This window comes from Ovis aries, chromosome 11 (genome assembly GCF_016772045.2).
Source record: "Ovis aries strain OAR_USU_Benz2616 breed Rambouillet chromosome 11, ARS-UI_Ramb_v3.0, whole genome shotgun sequence".
Taxonomy (NCBI): Eukaryota; Metazoa; Chordata; class Mammalia; order Artiodactyla; family Bovidae; genus Ovis; species Ovis aries.
This window is the reverse complement of record NC_056064.1, coordinates 26,011,986-26,033,911: the sequence shown is the minus strand read 5'-3', so window position 1 is coordinate 26,033,911 and position 21,926 is coordinate 26,011,986. Positions and strand designations below refer to the sequence as shown.

The 21,926-nt window shown below is 40.8% G+C and overlaps 1 protein-coding gene across 3 annotated transcripts; it reads right to left on the bottom strand.

Moving 5' to 3' along the window:
- Window positions 1-64: 64 nt before the first annotated feature.
- Window positions 65-21,700, bottom strand: NUP88 (nucleoporin 88). Of its 3 annotated transcripts, none has more exons than XM_042255576.2 (17): window positions 21,380-21,700; window positions 18,346-18,515; window positions 17,502-17,627; window positions 16,608-16,694; window positions 13,135-13,311; window positions 10,848-11,034; window positions 9,967-10,114; window positions 7,306-7,404; window positions 5,974-6,064; window positions 3,605-3,706; window positions 2,503-2,661; window positions 1,827-1,988; window positions 1,687-1,752; window positions 1,471-1,551; window positions 1,084-1,210; window positions 802-920; window positions 65-348 (listed from the first exon to the last, which is right to left on the bottom strand). In XM_042255576.2, the coding sequence occupies exons 1-17, from the start codon at window positions 21,677-21,679 to the stop codon at window positions 285-287; spliced, it is 2,265 nt and encodes a 754-aa protein (XP_042111510.1). In that variant the 5' UTR covers window positions 21,680-21,700; the 3' UTR covers window positions 65-284. The 3 variants fall into 3 exon arrangements, with proteins under 3 accessions (XP_042111510.1, XP_042111508.1, XP_042111509.1); XM_042255574.2 differs by having other exon boundaries at window positions 1,827-1,952; XM_042255575.2 differs by having other exon boundaries at window positions 1,827-1,952; window positions 13,135-13,308.
- Window positions 21,701-21,926: the final 226 nt, after the last annotated feature.

Here is a 21,926-nt window from a genome sequence, read left to right as displayed (position 1 = left end):
TAGGGTTTATGGAGGTCTATACGGTTTATGGAGGTCTGGCAGTGTGTAGCTCAAAATCTCAGGCTTTTTTTTAAATACAAGCATTTATTCAATTAATTATAAAACAGTATAAAAAGTGATGTACAATCACACCAAAGTTCATCCAGAATACCTCTTTATAAATTATGAGACTGATACGCTAACAAGGCACCTGCTTCTTTATAAATTACTGCTACTTGTTCATTTTATAATGAGATTAAGCCTTCACATGTGTTAACTTCAGATGCGAGTCTGTTCCTGGTGGTTCAGAAGTTTACATGATTTCGGATGTCGTTAATTTGCTTCACCATTTCTCTTATGTGCTCACCCCTGTAAAATCATACAGTTACTCACTTTGGGGGAATACAATGAATTAATAAGCCATTAATAATTAACACTGATTCTTAAGAATTTAGTAATGTTGAAATATTTTAGAAGTGTTTTGCTAAAATTAATGGCTTAAGGTTTCAGATGGATGGTGATAGGAATTCATTTAAGGATAGAGGCAGCAAATACAGTAGTCCAACTGCTGGGAATATTTTTGAACATATTCACTGGGCAACACTGGACCACCCAAAAGAATTACAAAGAAAGACATCCATTTTGACACTCCCTCCATACTCATCTCTTAAATCCTTATTTATCACTATCACAGACCTCCTGTCTTGGTAATTTGACTTGCAAAATGTCAAATGCTCTTATCTGGGCAAAGAAAGGTTGATTTTGGCATTTTGCAAAGTGAGAACTACCTGGCAGTAACAGCTGATTAGTAGTACTACTTACTCCTCCTTCAGGATGGACTGAATGCATTTTCGCTGGTAGGCGCTGAGAGTAATGGTGGGCTTTTGAGGACTCAGTACCTTTTCCATCTTTCGTTGTTGATAGTCTTTTTTCATAGTAACCTTAAGTATCAAAAAGAACACAGACACTTTAGCTGTGGTTTGCTATACATTTTCATAATATTTATTTTAGCCTATTCTTTTTATACTTGACAAAATTATTTTCTGTAGAAGGAACACTTTGAAAAGTACCAACCAAATGTAGCCACCTTGTATCCATTCCTACCTGTTTGATGGCATTGCCCAAATGTCTGAGTTGATCAGGTATCAGCTGTAATTCTTTCTTCATGTCTCTCTCACTGTCAGAGAGAACTGGGAGCTGAGAGTGAAAACTGTGAAGTACTTTTTTCATCCTGCAAGAAGTAAGTAAGAAGCAAGTGTCGCAGCTTAAGATCTCAGCTCCTTGGGAGGAACACAATCCCAACTGAAGCTTCTAACGTATGAATCTGGTGCTTGTGAAGGAGGGCCCTCCAGGGTGGGTTTGGGGAAGGCATCACTGCACTGCGTTCTGTAGGATACACCTCACAGGGAGTGCCCAGCACCTGAGAACTTGTAACACTAGTAGTACCTGAATGGGGAGCCGAACGTTATGCAGTTTATATAGCCCACTGACCTGTTCATGATGTCTTCTTGTTTTTCCTTGGCTTCCTCGTATTTGTCGGCTAAGCGCTCAGCCATTTCCCGTAGACTTTTCCTAATGGCATAAAAAGCAAGAGTCTCTAGGAGTCCACCATGATGGTGAAGCCGCTGATGTTGCTCACTATCTTAGGGAGAGCTCCAGCTCCAGTCTAGTAGAACTGTTTGCTTCCTGTCTGGTCTTGGCGCTTACCTCTCCTCTCGACAATAGTTGAGATCTTCTAATTGTTTCTTTTTTTGGTCACGTAACAGTTTGACCCTTCAAGAACAAAAGAAGTTTAATCAGAAGCTGGGTACCAGCCAGGGTTAGTCTGTGAACAGAGGCCATCCTACCTCCTCTGAATCTCCTCCTTTGCCAGGTCCTGTTTTAGAATGTACTGTTCTCTGAACACCTGGGTGGCTCTGCTGATGAGCTGAAGACATTCTTCGGGAGGAGGAGCCATATCTTTTTCAGATGATCTTAAAAAAAATTCTATCCTTAATTGAATAAAACAACTGAAAACAAACTCATGACATAACTACTATTTACAGTTCCTGTTTATTCTTCTCAAATGCCTCCTGGTGTCTGTTCTCTCCCTCTGTTCTCACTAGCTGATTAAAGGTGCCCTTTGTTTCTTCCAACATACAAAATGTATATGAAAAGAAACAGCTGAGGACAAAGAGGATGAAAACAGAGATTTTACAAAACAGAGAAGGGAGGCACTATTTAAAACTGATAGGCCTGGGACTTCCCTGGTGGTCCAGTGGGTAAGAATCTGCCAGCCAGTACAGGGGACATGAGTTCGATCTTTGGTCCAGAATCTAAGATTCCCTCATGCCGCGGCACAACTAACCCCATGCACCACCAACTACTGAAGCCCGTGCAGTAGAGCCCGCAGTCTGCAATAAGAGAAGCCACCGCAATGATAAGTCCCCACAGACTGAAACTAGAGGAAGCTCACATGTAGCAGTGAAGACCCAACAGAGTCATAAATTAAAGCAAAAAATTGATATGCTCTAAATCCCATACTTCAAAAATGCTGGATTTGCAACACTACGTTGCAAAATGCTTCTAATATGCTTTTCAAAGGAATCCGGGGTTTCAGCGAGAATACGGAGGGGAGACTCTGCTACTTCAACATCCTCTCGGGTACAAAGCAGGGGAGGAGACGCTGGATGGACTGTGCTTCTGCAAAATAAATAACACTGACCATGGAGATACTTGCTTTAAGTATAAGAAACATGTTGCATTTATCCGGAATTCTGACGGTTAAGAAACTATAATATGTAACAAAAACTCTCAATAACTTCAGAAAACTTAAAAGACTGAAGACTTTAACAGCTTGGCAAGTGACTAACTTTGCAATAATTCAAACCTGGGCGATTGTTAATGTTACTTTACATAGACAACTTACATTTCAGGGAGTTGGCAGAAAAATGATTTGAAGGTATCTAGATAACCAGTAGCTCACTATGGGTTCCTTAAGGGGAATAAGAATTATGAGTTCAGCTGCATACCACCTTTCTTCCAGAGTTTACACATTCTATGATGAGCCTGTGAGGCTGGCAGAGATGGGGAAATTAAGAGTGAGTGTGGACTTTTAAGTCAGAAAGCCCCATATGTGCAGCCACATTCTCGGTGTTCCCTATGACTTCAGCATCGACTTAACCTCTCTATTCCTGTTTCCTCGTCTATGGAATGAGGATAACAGTGCTGTCCTTGTAGTGTGGTGGTTTAGTTGCTCAGTTGTGTCCAACTCTGACCCCATGGACTGTAGCCCGCTGGTCTGATTATAGGATGGAGTGCAGGTAAATGGCTAGTACTTCTGAGCCTGACACAGAGTTTAAAATCACTAAATCTAACTCATATTAATGATGGAGTTCAGTATTTTAGTATTCTTTCCACACTTTAAAGCTCTCAACTCTGCTAGCCAAAGGAGATGCCAGAAATTATGCGTAAAATAAACTCTTCCAGAGATGGCAGGAGCAACAGAAATACCCCACTTCCAACCCTCCAGTCAGAAGCCAGAGCATAAACCATGTACTTTCAGTCTGGTGACTAAGGGCAACATCCCAGCTTACATTTTGCAGAATTAATGAGAGCTGTGTGGGAACCCAAGAGCGGGACTTACAGTAAAGGCCTGACGAGGCATTCGTAGGTACTGGTGACGCAGATCATTGTTGGCCCCAGGATGTCAGGGACAATCCAGAATCCTCGAATCGGAGCTGGCTGCCTGAAAAGAACACACAGCCATAGTTACACTGCAGAGCAGCCAAGGCAGTGGATCCAAAGCAACAACATGGCTGAGGTTTGTGGCCTTCTCAGGCCTGGGCTAGCAGTTGCCTGGGACGTGCTATCAGGGCAGTAACCTCAGAGGTGGTGACTGGAAAACCCATACCACTTACAGCTCCATGGGGCTGGATCAAGCTGTCACTCAGCAGCCTGAGGCAGGCCACTGACTTGCAGGTCACTCGGGAGCCCACAGCCCTCTGGTACTTGCTGTCATCTCAGCAGTTACCACGATATCCTGAAGCCAGTTCTCTATGCGTCTTTCTCCCCAACCCACCCAGAAGCCCCAGGGACCTCTGCATACCTAGCAGAGCACCCAACACAGTTAAGAGCTCACAATCTCTTCAGTAGTGTCTTTCTGACATTAAAAAATTCAACGCAGGCCAGCATCTGTGTCACAGGATTCACTGTACCGTGCACAGCAGGCAGCTTCAAGTCATGGTTCTTACTCCACTGAAGAAACCGAAAACTGTGGACCTCAGACAGGAGCTGTCTTTCCTGCCAGTGCGCTCCTCTCCTACCTGGATGCTTCTCTCACTCCCACAGCTTGTTTCTGCCCCTGCGCAGTGGACACCACCCCCCTCTCCCCTCTTCTGAGAACCACTCTATCGACTGCGATCACAAACCTCCCCACTGTCTACTTACCCTCAGCTTATAAACAGCTCACACCTGTCCCACCTGAAGCACTCTCCTCAACCTGCTCGCTCCCCCTTTAGAGCCAGCAGTCTCTCCATAGGCGCCTGCAGCACTATTTCTCCTGCCACATCTCCCAGTTGTCTTATTTTGCAGAGGGAGGGGAGTGATGGTGAGTTGGGGGGAGTCTGGGAAGTTAAAATTTTTATTTTGTGTTTTTAGTGTGTGAAATATACACACAAAGGAGTACATGTGTGCACTCTGCCACCACTCTCCAGGCCAAGCCTTAGAACACTGCAGGGGCCTTAGACTTCCCATGTTACTCTCCCCGACCACAACCTTCCACTTGATTTCTGTGACACTCAGGTTCTTGTTTTGTTTTATAGCTTTCCTATCTATGTACGTATACATTGGTATTCAATACTGTTTAATTTTACCTGTTTATGAAATGTTCATACATGAGATTTTTATTGCCTGTTTTCCCATTCATTTTTCACCCGTGCTATCCTCTCCTGCCCCAACAGCATTTCTCTGTGGTTCCTGATGAGCCTCCATGTGGACACTTCACCTCTCTGCAATGCTCTGCTGTGCTTATCTGAGGCTGCTGGGATCCTCCTCCATCCTTCCCTGGGTTCTCTTTGAGTCTCTCTGGCAGTCCTTTACTCCAGTTTCCCTCCTGGGCTGGGTTCCTCATCCTCCACTTGCTGCTTGGAAGAAAGTGCTGACTCCTTGCTCAGGTCTCCTCTACTCACTCTGGGCCCTTTCCAGAGGAACCTATTTTGGTTTATTCTAGTCATCAAATATTTACTGAGTATATCCCAGGCATCCTGTCAAGACACTTCAGTGTACAGACTGAATGGTATATGGTATATGGTACAGGTGATGGGATAAATAAAGTATGAAACAGGGCTTCCCTGGTGGCTCAGTGGTAGAGAATCCACCTGCCACTGCAGGAGACATGAGTTCGATCCCTGGTCTGGGAAGATCCCACATGCCTTGGAGCAACTAAGCCCATGTGCCACAACTACTGAGCCTGTGCCCTGCCACAAGAGAAGCCAGCACAATGAAAAGCCCTCACACTGCAATGAAGAACAGTCCCCACGTGGTGCAACTAGAGAAGACTAGGAAGACCCAGCAGAGCCGAAAAGGAATTATATATATATATATATTAAAAAGTATGAAAAGACATGGTCTTTGCCTTCATGAAACATATATATTCTAGTAGTGGTGACAGACAGTAAATGAACAGAAACATGAATATAAATATGTGCTTCAAAGAGAAAGAATAAAAGAATTTGAAGGGGTTCTGGGAAATCAAGGGAACCCTCTATAAAATGATATTAAGATCAGATAGAAGAATCATAGTCAAGTGAAGCCTGGGGTTATGACAGGGGAAATACCTCTGAGACAGAGGACGCACAATGTGGAGTGGCCGTGGGCAGAGGAGAGCTTTTGAAGAACAGATTCTTTTGGGGTGAAGAATCCTGTTACATGTGAGTGTAATATTCACATATACCCATGGACCTGAATTACTGAAACAACTACTATCTGTGTTTACAAGGGTGAGAATGTCTTTACCTGCATGGCAGCGGCTTTGTACAAAGAATGTGTTCTACAAAGCATTTCTGTTCTGTAGCCAGTTCCTGTAAACTGTCCTTATCTTCTTCATCTATAAAAGAACACATCACAGAACACAAATCCATTATCAGATATACGGATAGCAAGTATTTACCCCCATTCTGTAGGTTGTTTTTAGTGTTTTCTTCTACGTGGTATATCATTTTTGTTTTCATATTTTAGTCTTGGATCAATTTTGAGTTCATTTTTGTGTCTGGCGTGAGGTAATAGTCCAATTTCATTCTTGCATGTAGATGTACACTTGTCCCAGCACCATCTGTTGAAAAGACTATTCTTTCCCCCATGTAATTGTTCTAGGACCACTGCCGAAACCAACTTACTATAAATCTAAGAGTGTATTTCTGGACTCTCAATTCTATTCATTGACCTATATCTGTATCCTTACACCAATTATCATACTGTTTTGATTACTGTACCTTTCTAATTAGTTTTGAAATTGCAAAGTGGGTCCTCCAACTTTTGTTCCTGTTTTTCAAGATAGTTGTTACATCTACACTCATAAGAGATATGAGTCTCTAGTCTTTTCTTGGATGTTGTTGTCTGGCTTTTAGCACATTATCCTCATAAAGTGATCAGGGAAGTGTTTTCTCCTGTATTTTTTTGTAAGAGTTAGGAAGAATTGGTATTAATTCTTCAAAGGGCTTCCTAGGTGGTGCAGTAGTACAGAATCCTCCTGCTAATGCAGGAGACATAAGAGATGTGGGTTTGATCCCTGGGTCAGGAAGATCCCATGGAGTAGGAAATGGTAACCCACTCCAGTATTCATGCTGGGAAAATTCCATGGATAGAGGAGCCTGGCGGGCTATAGCCCAGGGGGTTGCAAAGAATCAAACGTGACTGAGCAAAGCACAATAATCAAAATCAGTTTTGATTACTGATTCAATCTCATGTTATATATTGTTATGTAATAGGTCTATTCGAATTTTCTATTTCTTTTTTAGTCAGTTTTGTTGATTTGCATCTTTCCAGAAATCTGTCCATCTCATTTAGCTTGTCTAATTGGCATACAGTTGTTCTTGGTATTCCGTTATCATCTTTTGTTCTTGGTATATCCTTATAATCTCATATTTCTGTATGGTCAGCAGAACAGCCCTTCTTTCATTTCTAACTGTAGTAACTTGAGTATTTTTTGGTCAGTTTAGGTATAGGTTTCTCAATTTTGCTGATCTTTTCAAAGAACCATCTTTTGGTGTCATAACCTCTATTGTTTTTCTGTTCCAAACTAATTTTTGATAGACTCTATGAAACATACTGAAAAGCACAAAAACTCACCTGACCCAAGAAACTTGTGAAGTTTATGAATCCAAGTTAGCCCAACACTATGTACACCAGCTTCATGAGTACAGTGGTATCTTGAAGGACACTTGGGATCTGAAAATGGAAACAACAATATAAAGGAAGCCATTAGAAAACTAAGAGAATTCACCCGAGTAGGCCACAAATGCATCTGGTGATGACGGAAGTGATGCAAGGTCAACAGGACCTTCATACTGTGGCACTATGTCAGGGGTTTGGGAATTTAAAAAAATGACTTTAGTTTTCAAATACGTTTTAAAAGTATAATTAAGAAACTCATTACAAATATGTTCTTTTTCCAAGTATTAACACAGAGTTCACTGAACATAAACACTTGCTATCAAGGAACTGACTTACGCCTTTCTGTCCATCTCTGCATTTATTTAGTTTTCAAAATAAAACGGTAAGAAAGGCTCTAGCTCTGTAAAAACCTGTGCTTGCACACGTCTACTTACATGAAACTGCTGAAGCTACTGCACTCCTCCAGCACAGGTGCTGAGAAGACTTCAGCACAGCAGCTTAGTGAACAGTCCTGTCACAGATGGTAAGTCAGGTGTGAAACGTGCAGTTTTACTTGTCCTGATAACGTTGACTTACAGAGAACTGTTTGTTGAAATTTTAGATATAATTTTTGTATTTCTATTTACACCAAGAAATATGAGCAGTTATTACATAATTTTAATGAAAATTTCTCTATTTTTTCCTCTATTGTTTTAGCCCTAGTTATCAGTAACACTATCATTAAACTAAAAGATGAATATTTATTATTTATATTTATCCCTGTGACTCAGGATTTTTAAAACATTAAACAATGAAAACAAGATATTAAAAAATATATATATACTAAAGCTGATTTAAGATGGCAACTGTCAACCATAAGCTCCTAAACCAAATTTTTCTTTTATCTAACATCCTCTTTCTTACTGCTGAGTTTATAGTAAGTAAATATTATTTTTATGTGTTTATATGTTGGGGTTCTGCATAACACCTCTGAAAATAGCATTATGTTATGAACAGTTAAAAAAAAAAAAAGGCTTCTGGCAATCTCTATGGTAATCATCTCTCTGAACAATAAAGTACTGAAAAGTTTCTTTTTATTTGCTCACACCTTAATTTGGGACTTCCAAAGCTTAAATCATCTCATTAGGTTTCCTATTATTTAAAATGGCTTTTTGAAATGTGTCTGTGGTGCTGAAGTCAACAGAAAAACCCTAATATGTGGATGTGACAGAATCTATTATGAAAAAAGGAAATACTTGTAACTGCAGTCGTAAATTTGCTAGACACCCCTGACAAGATATGTGGTAACATAAGCCATTCATTTACGTCATTAAAAATCTGGGAATGTTTCAGTGATTGTAATATGCTTTAAGTACAAACATGAATGAGTGAAAAATTCATTAGTTTCATATATGAAAATGTTCTCTTATTCAAAGAATCAAGAAAAAAGCCTACAATTAAGATTTCCCCAAGACATATGTATCTATAAGGAAACCAATTAGTTTATGTGACTTTACCTCACTAGGTCTCAATTTCCTCATCTATAAAGCAAAGTTCTGAGACTTAATATTTAGACTATATCTCTCCAGTTAGAGACCAGACATGCCCAATGAGTTCTCTTTGCTGGTTTATTATATAAAGGCTACTATGCTCTTAAATGTTAGATTATACTGAAGCCAGTATTACCAAACCTGGGCAAATTGGCTAATAAGACTGTCAGCAGATTAGGTCAGGTTGCTTCAGGATTGAATTCCCTTTCTCTGGACTAAGAGAGGAAAACTATGAAAGGTTCACCCCATTATTCCCGACTGAGGAAGCTTTTGTTCCTCATTCTTCACAGGGAAGATACCTAGATCCTAGAGAAGAAAGTTGAGGAGCAAATAGGATTATAGGATTTTTATGTCAGAAGGGACTTTAGAGATCATCTGATGTTATCCTTATTATTTTTAGGTGAGAAAAATTAATGATCAGAGAGGCTGAATAAATGTCCAATACTACAGAGCCAATTAATGTTAGAGCTCTAACTAAGACCTAGGACACTCCAGACTCCTAGTTACCAGCTCCTTCCACTCAACCACTCTGAGTCTGAATGACACAGGTGACACACTGTGACTGTCTCAGCAGTTTAGCCAAGAGCTCCCTAGATGAAGAGATAAGCCGCCAGAAAGCTCTGGAGCCAACTCAGATAAGTAAAAGCAAAAGAAAAAAAAAAAGGTAGCACTCACATGGGTCTGGGTATAACAAGATGGTATGTTCTCAAACGAAGAAAGGTATTTTAAAGAGATATCTTAATACAAGTATATTATCACTTTATTTTAAAATTTATTTTTATAGTTTATTCAAGTTTGCATACATTTAACAATTTGAATAATGAACCTACTTTTGATTAGACCAGGGGAAAAAATGACTATTATAAATCTGAGTTGATCCAGCCTGAAGACCACGATCTGAATGAAAACTTGGGAAATTTGCTTTTCTTGAATCTATAGTATAATGTCGTGGCTAAAAGGCCAAAAGAACCTACTCAAAATTTTAAAGGCTGGAACCACACAAAAAAACAAATTACATAGGAATGGTCTGTGATAATCTTGTATAAATATAATGAGACATAAGAACTAAATTTAGTGAACACTTTACCTCTGTGAAGTTTGATTGGACAAGAAAAGTCAGAATCAAAGGGCTCATCCTCTCCAGATGCCAGTTTCAGGGCAAGCTCCAACTCAACACACTCAAACACATACAGAGACGGAATGAGGTCAGCCCTGGAGTCCCAGGACTTTTCTGACTGTAAACAAACAAACAAAAACCTGCACTGTAACTTTAGTGTTTCATATTCCTTTGAAAATGTACACAACTAAAAACAGAAGCAAAAAGCTGTATCAAACAGTGTTTCCAAACTTTTCTTAATTCCACCCTCCATTCCAACACTGTGCTTTGTTACTCTTAAAAGAGAATAAAAGGCTTCTCTGCTCTTGGGAAGATGTAAACACACAAATTTAGAGAAGAGCCAATTCAGTTATTCAAAGGTTCTTTACATCTGTCACCAAACGTAGCAGTTTAAAGTTAAGAAACATGTAGGCTGCTGGACCAAATAAGCTGGGTACATCCTAACTTTTTTCAGTTTAAGTATTTAGAGTGGGCTTCAATTAATTTTGAGTGTTAAGTTTCCAAAATAGTGCCAGATATAAAATTCCAAAATAAGTGCCAGATACGTAGCTCAGCAGGTAAAGAATCGGCCTGCAATGCAGGACACACAGGAGACATGGGTTTGATCCCTGGGTCAGGAAGATCCCCCGGAGGAAGAAATGGCAACCCACTCTAGTATTCTTTCCTGGAGAATCCCAGGGACAGAGGAGCCTGGCGGGCTACAGTCCACAGAGTGGCAAAGAGTCAGACACAACTGAGCACACACACACACACGTCAAGTATAAAATTCCTCCTGTACGAAGCCTTCATACCATTCTAAGAACTGTCCCCAGTGTTGGAGATACGAATATGCCCACGATCGCCTGACTTACTGTTTGGTCATCTTCTTCTTCCCCCTCCAGCACAACACAGTGATACAGCATTCCTGATTCAGTAGCAATCACCAGGATGTTAGGGACACACGGCAAGCAGAGCACAGCACAAGCATCATAGCCATAGTTATCTTCAGCAGCAGGATGCATGGGCAACGGGCCCAACAGCTTGCCCACACTCCCAGGGCTAAAAAAAGAGTGAAAACATCCTCGGGAAATGTTGACAGAAGACCATACCTATCACTTAAAACCCTTTTTGACTCTGTCTCCAGCTATCAGACACTGATTAAAAATTTGGTCTATTCCCAATGTCCCCACTTTTTCACTTTCCACCTCTTTGGTGCTTTTCTATTGGAGATAATTTTGTCCCTAGGGGGCCACTGGTGACATCTGGAGACATGTGTGGCTGCCACAGCTGGGAGGATGGGGACAGGTTACTGGTGTCTAGAGGCCAGAGATGCTGCTGAGCATTGCCCCACAGGGCAGCCCCTGTCAACAGTGCAGAGGCTGAGAGGGGCCAGCCCTCAGTTCACTGTGGTTTATGCCTTCACCACTGTACTCAGGTTGTACGATGGTTTTGGTTTGCAGCATGACTTTCTGATGAACAAGGAACCACACAGCAGGGACTCTGCCTTTTATCTTGTATTCCCACATTCTGCTACATATTGAGCCCTGAATAAATATCTATTGAGCTGATTTATAAATAAATCATGATGTTCAGACTTGGGCCCTATGCCTAATTACGAACTTTCCCAGAATTCTTATACTCTACTGACTCTCTTACCAGAAGTTTTCTCACTAGTCCTCTATTTCCAACTGTCCATGGAATACTTTCAAATTACTGGAATTATTTATTTCAAATTAGTTGCCTTTCCTGACCTATTTGTGTCAATGCCTCACTCTCTTATCCAAAGAGCAACTAAGTCTTATTGACCCTTCCTTCGTAGTATTTACTATGTTCATCTCTCCCTCACATTACCACCAGAGTTTAAACTCTTGAAGACTGTAAGCTAAATTTTGGAAGTTTCTTTAGAAGTCCCTGTGTTCCAGTCCCTTTCCAGCCAACTGTTTTATCCTTGTTTAGAAACCATCACTGTCTTCCTATTACCCTATCCCTACAGAAAAAACTCCACATCCCTTAACTACTGAGTTTTCCCTGGACAGATACCTCCAGGTTTATCCCTAAATGCTCCCTACCTGAATCTTCAGCTCTAGTCCCAAGTGTTTAATCACTGGGACCTTGAACGACACTTGCACTTGCCTATTTTCATACTTGACTTCAAAGCTGCACTTCTGACTAAAATGGTCATTGATGCTTCATTTAATCCTGCATTAAAGCCTTAAGTTCCATATGACACAGTCCTTCTCTATGAAAATCTCCTTAACTTCTTCAGTCAGAATCATCTCTCCTTCCTCTGAGCTTTTATGTACCATGAATATAGTCTAAATCATTACCTTTCCTTGGTTATGTATGTCTCTTCCCCACAACTGGGACATTAAAAGACCAGATTACCATGTCTCACCATCCCCATGGTACCTTGTTCACATAAGATCCATGATACAGATCTTCCTCGACTTAAGGTGGAGTTACATTCCAAAAAATTCATTGTTAAATTGAAAATATTTTAAGTCAAAAAAGGATTTAATACACCTTACCTACCAAACATCATAGCTTAGCCGAGCCTACCTTGAATGTGCTTGGAACATTCACATTAGTCTACAATTGGGCAAACTCGTCTAACATGAAGCCTATTTTATAGTGAAGTGTTAAATATCTCTAATTTATTGAGTACTATACTGAGAGTGATACACGAATGGCTGTAAGTGTGTCAGCTGTTTACCTTTCTGATAGTGTGGCTGACTGGGAGCTGTGCTCACTGCCCAGCATCACAAGAAGCTATCAACTGACTATCACTATCCTGGGAAAAAAATCAAAATGAAAAACTTAAAGTACAGTTTCTCCTGAATGTAACTGGTTTTGTGCCATCATAAAATCGTAAGTCTGACTAAGTTGGGGACCATCTGTAAATACTTTTTGATTGACTAGACTTTGTGAACACAAATCCAGCCTAACTTAAGGGATTATTCTATAGAACTCACCCAAATAATATGAAGAAAAAGAGGTCAAATGATCTGTACAAACTTCTTCTCCAAAATGGGCAAGCCAGCACTGAAAGGCTGCAATATTTCCACAAACTCGTAAACATGGACCCCGGGTCCAACCATGACAATCTATACTGTAGCACAAGCTCAACTTTCACTGCAGGTGGGTTCCCCCTCAGCTTACCTGTGCCACAGACTAATGTATGTAAGGAAAGTCTCCCCATTCTCATATAAGATGTACAGAGGGTAAGCTGCTACTTCTTCTTTGCCTTTTTGTCCAAATATGTGCTTCGGGACTGCTGACAATGGCCCAAAGTCAAACGCAACTGCTGTCTCTCCCAGAGATGCAGTGTAGGCCCTTCTGAAAAGAAAGTTAAAAACCAAAATGAAAACAAAACTTCCAATAACAGCAGGTGGGGTGGAATTTGTATTCAATGGAGTGAGAAGACAAAGTTACGATTATGAAGAATGTTAAACAATGCTGGAAAAGGCTCGTAAGATTAAATGAAAGCAGCAGACCACAGAACTATATAAACTGCTTAAATACACAGTCACACAAATAGTGAAAATACACCCATACAGGCACGCATCAATACAGAAAAGAAACAGAAGAATACAAAGACTCCATAGTTATTTCTTAGCAGTAGGATGCATTCAGTCCACAAATATTTACTAAGTATCTCCTTTATGCCAGGCACTGTAGGTTCTGGGAAACCTCAGTGAATTAAACAAAGGCCCTGCCCTCTAACGAAAAAGATGTCAACAGAGAAGATACAATCAGATAACATAAAATCAGAAAAAGATGTTATGAAGAAAAATAAAGCAGGGGAAGGGGGTGCTGATGGAGGTGCTACTTCAGGTGACCTGGGAAAGGCTCTGATAAGGTGATATTTGAGCAAAGATTTGAAGGAAGTAAGGCAGTGAGTCTGTGGTTATGTGGAGCAGTAGTTAAGGAGGAGTAGTTGAGGCAGACTGTGAGGAACTGCAAGAAGGCTGAGTGGCTGGAGCTCAGAGCCAAGGCGGTAGGAGGACTGAGGCGGAAGCGTGCAGTAAGCGGGCAGACCCGTAGGCCTTCAGGCCATGGCCTCTCTAGGAAGTGAAGTATGGAGAGTAGGGAAGTAGAATTACCTGATTTATATCAAAAGCAGCACTCCGGTGCAATATTATGATCACACTATAGGAAATTTTAAAATATTTCATTTTCTTAATACTTTTCTCCAGTTTTCCCTATTTTCTACAAAAATATACATTACCTTTATAATCAGGAAAAATAAATGATAAAACATGCTATTTTATTATTTTAAAAATTTTCTATAATTGGTTTTTCAAAAAGATTCAGTTTAATACAAAGGTAATGAATATGGTTAAAATAAAACCACAATTTCATACAGCTTTTGAGACAGTCAACATCATTCCAAGGTGTGATAAGTACATCTTAGTTCCTTTATTATGTGGAAAGGTATATGGTATTGTGAAGTGAAGTCACTCAGTCGTGTCCGACTCTTTGTGATCCCGTGGACTGTAGCCTACCAAGTTCCTCTGTCCATGGAATTCTCCAGGCAAGAATACTGGAGTGGGTTGCCATTTCCTTCTCCAGGGGATCTTCCCGACACAGGGAATGAACCCGGGTTTCCCACATTGGAGGCAGACGCTTTAACTTCTAAGCCACCAGGGAAACCCTCAAAGATTGTATCAAATTTCTCCGTCCATGGGATTTTCCAGGCAAGAGTGCTGGAGTGGATTGCCATTTCTTTCTCCAGAGGATCTTCCTGACCCAGGAATCAAACCCGGGTCTCCTGCATTCCAGGCAGACGCTTTACCATCTGGCCACCATGAGGAATCCCCAAATCCAGCCTAAAAGAACTGCCTGAGAGTTAAACTAAACAATTAGGACAATGACTGGAAACAAACAGACACATCGGTTATTTCAAAAAGACCTAAAGCCATCCAAACCTAACTGGGACTTAATACAGTAATATTTCTAATAATAATGATAGAAGATATCAATTAATGAGTACTTATTCTGTGCCATGTTAGGCACTTTCTATGCATGATCTCATTTATTCTGTACAATAATCCAAGTAAATGGTGACTTCTTTTTTTTTAAGTGTTATTTATTTATTTGCTGTGTCAGGTCTTAGTTGTAGCTCGTGGAATCCTTCTTTGCAACGCACAGCCTCTGTAGCTGTGGCACATGCGCTCAGCGGTTGGCTGCACGGGCTTGGATGCTCCATGGCATGCGGGATCTTAGTTCCCTGACTAAGGCCTGAACCTGTGGCCCCCACACTGTGTGTTGGATTCCCAACCACTGGGCCACCAGGGAAGTCCCCAGTGGTCACTACTTTTTACATTCATGGAATATATAGTCATGGAAATGAGACCAAGTGAAACTGAATAACTTGCCAGATGCCACAACTGGTAAGTGGCAGAGCTAAGACTGGAGTACAGGTGCTGACACCAGAGCCAAAGCTCTTAACAACTGTGCTTGCTCTATAGCCTCTCAGCTAGACAGTGAGTCTGGCAAAGGCGGAGAAGCTACGGAAACGCTCTGCCGACACCAGAACAGGACCTAGCAATTCGCAGGTGTTTCCCCATCGTGGAGATGGATGGATGGGGCTTTAGGAAGCTAAGGCTGTATAAGACATGAAAGTCATCTGACTGAAAACTTGCAGTTCTGGGACTAATGAATTAATTAATTCATTAATGAGAATTAATGTGGTCCCAGGCTAGTGGCAACTTCTGACTCCTAACAGAAGCAGAAGAAATTCCTCTCTGGAAGAACATACTCCCAGCTTGGACTCTTGACATTTCCAAACATTAAGATCAAGTAAACACAAGTGCACAATGAGATCAGCAACCACAGGAGGAAGTGGCTGTGATTACAGGACAGGAGGAAGAACAAACACAGATTTAGATCCCTGCCTTGCCAAGACTTCAGATATTGAAACTGTCACATACATAATAGCTATATGTACAATATTCAAAGGAATAACAGCAAAACAAAAATAGACTGTTAGATATGACCATTATGAAGACATGAAAAGAACTAGTTGGAACTTCCAGAAATATTGGTACTACGGGCTTCACTCCACATACACACTGTGGGGTGACAGGATGTGGTAATCACCAGAAAGACTGAGCAGGAGGCCAGAGGAAGGGAGTTTGTAAGTTCAAAGGGTGATTGTTACTGGTCAAACTAGCCAGGAACTTGCTCTGCAGTGGGCAAGAAAACTAACATAAGCCAGGGTCACATGAGAAGCAGAAGGCAGTCTATGGTCCACTCCAGCTTCTGGGGTACAGCAATCTGCTCATCCATACTGAGTGAACAGCTGGCAGGCCTCCAGCCCAACACTCTCCCCTTCCACTTTTTCTGTGACTTTGAAATATTATAATTCATTCTCTTATTCATGATACAACAGGGACTAAGTTTTGGCTACTCACAGTTTTGAACTTTCTTGAAAAAAGATCAAGCTAGCAGAGTAACTTTCAGATTTGTAACTTCTTATTACCTACTCATATCACCTATTTTTTCTTATTTCTCATATTACCAAAAACCATGCTAAAGTCACCTTTGGAAAATCTTATAATCTTAAAATTGCATTCACAATCCCAATAAACCAATTTTAAAAAAATTTAACGACAGAAATAAAAACTTACCCTTTGTTGAGTATTAGACTTTCCTCTTCTGCTTCTGAAAGTACAATGACCTTAGTCGGCGTCTGGGGCTCACGCAGAGAGTAAATTCTAGCAATCAAAAGAGAAGAAAGCCAGCACTTAAAATTCTCTTTATTTCCCAAAGTTGCTCCTTCCTTCCCACCCAGTCAGTTTTTGAGAATTTTCCTACCAGTCATTACAACAATTTGCCAAAGATCTGGCTGTTACTGACAAAAGTAGCCTACTTCATTTGTTCTGAAGCAACCCAAAAAGGCTTCCTTGGTACATGAAGAAATAGTCTCTGCCCTTACCAAAATTCCTTATATCAGCCTTCCCCAACCACTGTACTTCAGTTCTTAGCTGTATACACCTTGTCTAGTCATCTCACAAACTTTTTACATAAGGCAGATTCAGAAAGTTAACCGGTAATATCAATCTCTGTAGGACGAGGGCATTTAATCCTAACAACACAAACCTGGAAAGCAGCTTTAGAAATGATCAAATCAAACCTGCTCATTTGACAAATTAGAAACAGATGCCCAAGTTGTTGTTTTTTAACATTCCAAAGACAGAAGTGACATTGGGACAAAGAATTCAAATCTCTCACTTCCCAATTAAATTCTCTTTTTCTCTACGCTGTATCACCTCCAAAAGAGTGAAATGGTAAAACCAGTTTTAGGGAGATTATTTTAATAGTTAGATTGGGAATGCAGAGACTGGAGGCAGAAAGACTAGCTGAGAGGGAACAACAGTAATTAAGACATGTAAGCTAGGGCAGCTGAACACTGCTCCCATGATGGAGAACAGGTTATAGCAGCCATCAGATAGTTTTTCCAAGCTGTTAACTGGCAATTAAGGGAATCTTCCCACTCACAAAACTGTAAGATACAGACTTACCTTATGATGTTGTCTGACGTTAACAGCACTATGTGGGGCTCTAGCATCTCGCTCGGATACCAGGCAGCATGCTTCAGAGTCAGAGAGGTTGAACTGGTGAAAAATCTCTCAGCAACGGGAGTGGTACTAAAATAAAGACAGCAATTTTCCAAAACTTTCTAAAGGAAAACCTATCTCAACGCTTTTTGCTCTTTCCTTTAAATTCCTTTTTCAAACATCTTGCTGAGACAGCATTCAAAGCATCTACCAACCAGTATCAAAGAATCAAATATTTTCTAATCTGTATTTTACAGAGTACCAGTGATTTTAGACAGAGTAACTTATCCTTTTAGTAACTTTGTATAGAAAATACAAAGGCAGTTATTGTCACTCCTATTGTGGATATGAAACAGACTTAGAAAAGAAACATTTTCAAGGAGGCCCAACCTAAGGGTTGTGGAGCTAAAAGTATGTTTCTACCTTATTTTCTTTTCAGATTTTTCACACACTCATTTCTCAAGATTTGTTGACAAAGAAAAAAAATACAAAACTAAGTTATACTTATGAGAAAACTGTTTGGCTTACAGATAATAACTGCTTTTAAAGCATCTTATTTCAACCTACTTGATAAAACAGCCTGACTTCCAATGAGACAGCAATGTGGTAATCTAAGCAAAATATACATATACTATATATATCATATATACTATAAAAGTCATTATCACAAGAAGCCAATGTGCAGACTAACTACCGTACACTGATGTTTCAATAGTAGCAAACACACCGTAAGAACCACTGATTTTAAGGAATTTTCTGCATGTATTACAAATTATACAGATAATCACTAAATAGAAATACAACTTACCTACAATTCACTGTTGATTTTCCACCTTCAAATTCAGAATTCTTTCCCCATCTTTTAGGTAATTCTAATATCATAAGTCCTTTTATTCCTATAAGTGCTACATGATGTTGTGTTGGGCTTAACAAGACTTGATAGATTTCAAACAGGGGTGGATTTATGCAAAGCAATCTCTGAAAATTAAAGCAAATTGGTCAAAATAGTTCACTTTAATGTAAATATATATGGCAGTTACTCGAAAGCATAGTACCACTTGAGTTTTCTATTAATGTAGGATAAAGAAGCATTCTGGATAAGTACTAACACTTCAGCCATTAACTGATGAAATATTTTTTTAACTGCTTACATTGGAATATTATATAAAATGCATCAATTTCCCTACTTTGGTCAATACTACATATAATTTCCCTTTTTATGATCAAACTCCAGACTACCACTTTAGCCTCAATTCTCCACCATTCCCCACTTGTACTTTATAATTCCAGATTTCTGGGAAATCAACATGTGTTTCTGTACAACGATCCATCCTGCAATGCCCTCATTTTCTCTTTTTAGCTGGCGTCAGCTAAAACTTTCTTGGAGACTCAGTGTCTATGTACTTTCCTCCCAAAAAATATCTCTGATTTTCTGGCCGTGAACCAGTGCATCTTTTCTGTCCTCCTAGAGCACATCCTAAATAATTCTACTGTAGTCCTTTATCACCCTGCATTCCAATTATCCTTTTACTTACTCATCCCATACAACTGTGAATTACTTGAGCTCTGTCTTTCCTGTTATCCTTGGCGTATGTGGCGTGTTGCTAACTTTCAGTACATGTTTTAGCTGACCAGCCAGTTAAGAACTCAGAAGTATTAGTAAATAATTACTATGTTATAAATAGTAAAATAAGATAGTAGCTTCAAGAACTTCTGCAGCAAGTAAAATGCACTTTACCTAGGCAGATTTAGTTATGGAAGAGAGACATTTTCAGGAGGGTTCTGTTAAGTTATATGTCTTGGTATTATATGCCTTCCAAAAAAAAACAAACTGCACTTCTATTTCTTCTCTCATGAGTATCTCAAATTCCCTTTCTTTTCTATCCACTTTCAGTAATAAACCAAGAGATTACCAATCTATTGCTTATCCTGATGTACAGAGAATCACGTCTGCCAAAATTGTATTAGACAAGACTGTTGAATATAATGTGATTCCAACTAATTGTTACTGATAAGTCTGGGCTTTGTTTTCTGAGTCTTTTGATTGCTTTTGCTTTTAGCTGCCCTTTTCTGATTCTAATCAAATTGCTTTTTTCTCTTATCAATAGTTCGTTCCTCCTTTCCCCCATCTTCTCAATCTTCTACATGATTCTAACGATCTATCTCAAATCAAAGGCCACCTTTCTTTGGCAGAACAATCTCATCACTTTAGGTCACCTGTGGTAATCACAGTATGCCGGTGTTTTTTGTTTGGGGGGTTTTTTGGTTTGGTTTGGTTTTTAAAGTTACTATTCATGCCTTTGATCTGGATTTTGGGGGGGGGTATTTTTTTTAATTTGGTTTTTAAAGTTACTATTCATGTTTTTATTTCCTTTAAAGTTGCAACTCATGCTAAGCTGCTTCCTCCTCCAAGTTTTTGGATTTCTGAGGATTGAGGTCATTCAGACAGACATCAATATTGTACTGAGTTCATATGTTCCAGGCACACAGAAGTACTGGGAATACAAAACTAAGTAAGGCAGACAACCCTGCCCTGGTGCCTGCACTCCAGAAAAGAATTCAGGCAATGAATTAACAAATATAAATAATTTAATCATGACTGTGCTAAATTCTGCAGAGAGATATAGGGTGCTATTGTACTGTGTGCCAAACATCTAATAATTACTCTTAACTTAAATTTTAGGACTTCCCTAGTGGGTACAGTGGTTAAGAATCCGCCGGCCAAGGCAGGGGACACAGATTCTTTCCCTGGCCCGGGGAAGATTCCATATGCCTTGGAGCAACTAAGCCTGTGCACCAGAACTGCTGAAGCCCACATGCCCTAGAGCCCCTGGCTCCACAAGTGAAGCCACGGAAATAAGCAGCAGTCCCCACTCTCTGCAACTAGGGAAAGCACAGACAGCAATGAAAACCCAGCACAACCAAAAATAAAAATAAAAAAAAAAAAAACTATATTAAAAAAACCTGAAATTTTAAAGTTAGTAGACAGTAGGCTCGTGACCTGTTTTCAAAACTGCAGAAACACTGCTTATTCAAATCATTTTTCATCGACAAGGTTCAACCAGCACACAACAGCTGCCATAGGTTAGAATGGGTGCCAAGTTTTCTTATTTTGTAATCTTTAAATGACAAGAATCAGCTTGTTATATGTAAACGCTTCCATAAAGCAATGTTTAATCTCAAGAAGTCTAACACTCTCTGATTACACCGACTTTCACATGCTGCTGGTTTCTCCAAGACAAGCCAGCATCCCTTTCAACTTTGGAGATGGCCTAATTTCCAGAGGATTCCGCCTCCATGTCAGGGAGGAAATCTGGTGCTTTGGAATAGACGATCTGACTTGAGGCTCACAACCACCCCAAGAGAAAGTTAGGATTGGCCCTCTTATTTTATGCAGTGACGCCGTGACACCTGTTTCTCAGGGTCCACCTCCTAAAAATAGCGAATGCACCCACGCTCTCAAGCCCCGTATCCCCGCTGGTACTCTTCAGAGCACCTGCACCACTGATACTTTACTGTGACTCCCTTTCCCTTCCTCTGAGACCCAGAAAACTTAAGCACCTTGAGCGCATACGTTTCTGTAACAGTGTCCGGCGCGATGTCAGAGTCAATTAACATTTGTGGAAGGAATGAAATACGGGAAGAGAGGCTTCCAAAGGTTCGGCGGCCGTGGTAGAGCGAATGAAAAGGAGACTTCTCCACTAGCTGCTGGGCACCCCCCAAAAAGACGTCTGCTTACGCTGGCATAGCACCTCTCCCACCCAACAGACGAAAAATAGCCAGGATGCGAAGGGGACGAAAACGCTAGCTAAGGGTCGTTTCCCAATTCGGCCTGGCCGTACCTGGTACTGGGAGAGGGAGGGCTCCTCACCAACGCCGCTGGGGCCCCGAAGGCGCACGACTAAGAAGGAGCTGTCTTCTGGGTCCCATAGAAAGAGTTCTCCGCCGAGGCCCAAGACCAGGTTTCTAGTCAGCAACTGAGGAGGCAGCGGCGGCGACGAAGGCAATGATGAAGCTGGCTTCTCAGTTTCGGCTGAGCTCTGGTTTTTCAGTCCCTCTCGGAGCCGCAAGAACACGGCGTGGTTGGGCAACCAGGTCTGCCACAGCTCACCGTCGCCCGGGCCTCCTTCGGCGCCCGCCATCTTGAACCCACAGCTCTCCGCGGCCTCGCCGCTGAGCGCAGCCAATCTGCTTCCAGCCGTCCACTGCTTCAGCCAATCATCGAGCAGGCAGGCCGGAAGCACGAGACAGGATTGGGGCGGGGCAAAGGTGAGGGCAGCCCATCAGACAGCGTCATCGCCAAAGGAAAGCCAATCACCAGTCAAGCCTATTCTGAAGCCAAAGGAGCGGGAGGAGAAAGTCAACCGGCCAGAACCTGAGTTGAAGCTT

Bases quoted from the DNA above. Each gene is read 5' to 3' on its own strand.
- NUP88 (XM_042255576.2), bottom strand. From the start codon at position 21,679: ATGGCGGGCGCCGAAGGAGGCCCGGGCGACGGTGAGCTGTGGCAGACC. The intron at 16,695-17,501 runs GTAAGTCTGTAT...TTTGATTGCTAG, and splicing joins ACGTCAGACAACATCATAAG to AATTTACTCTCTGCGTGAGC. The intron at 7,405-9,966 runs GTAAAGTGTTCA...TTCCATTTTCAG, and splicing joins TCCAATCAAACTTCACAGAG to ATCCCAAGTGTCCTTCAAGA.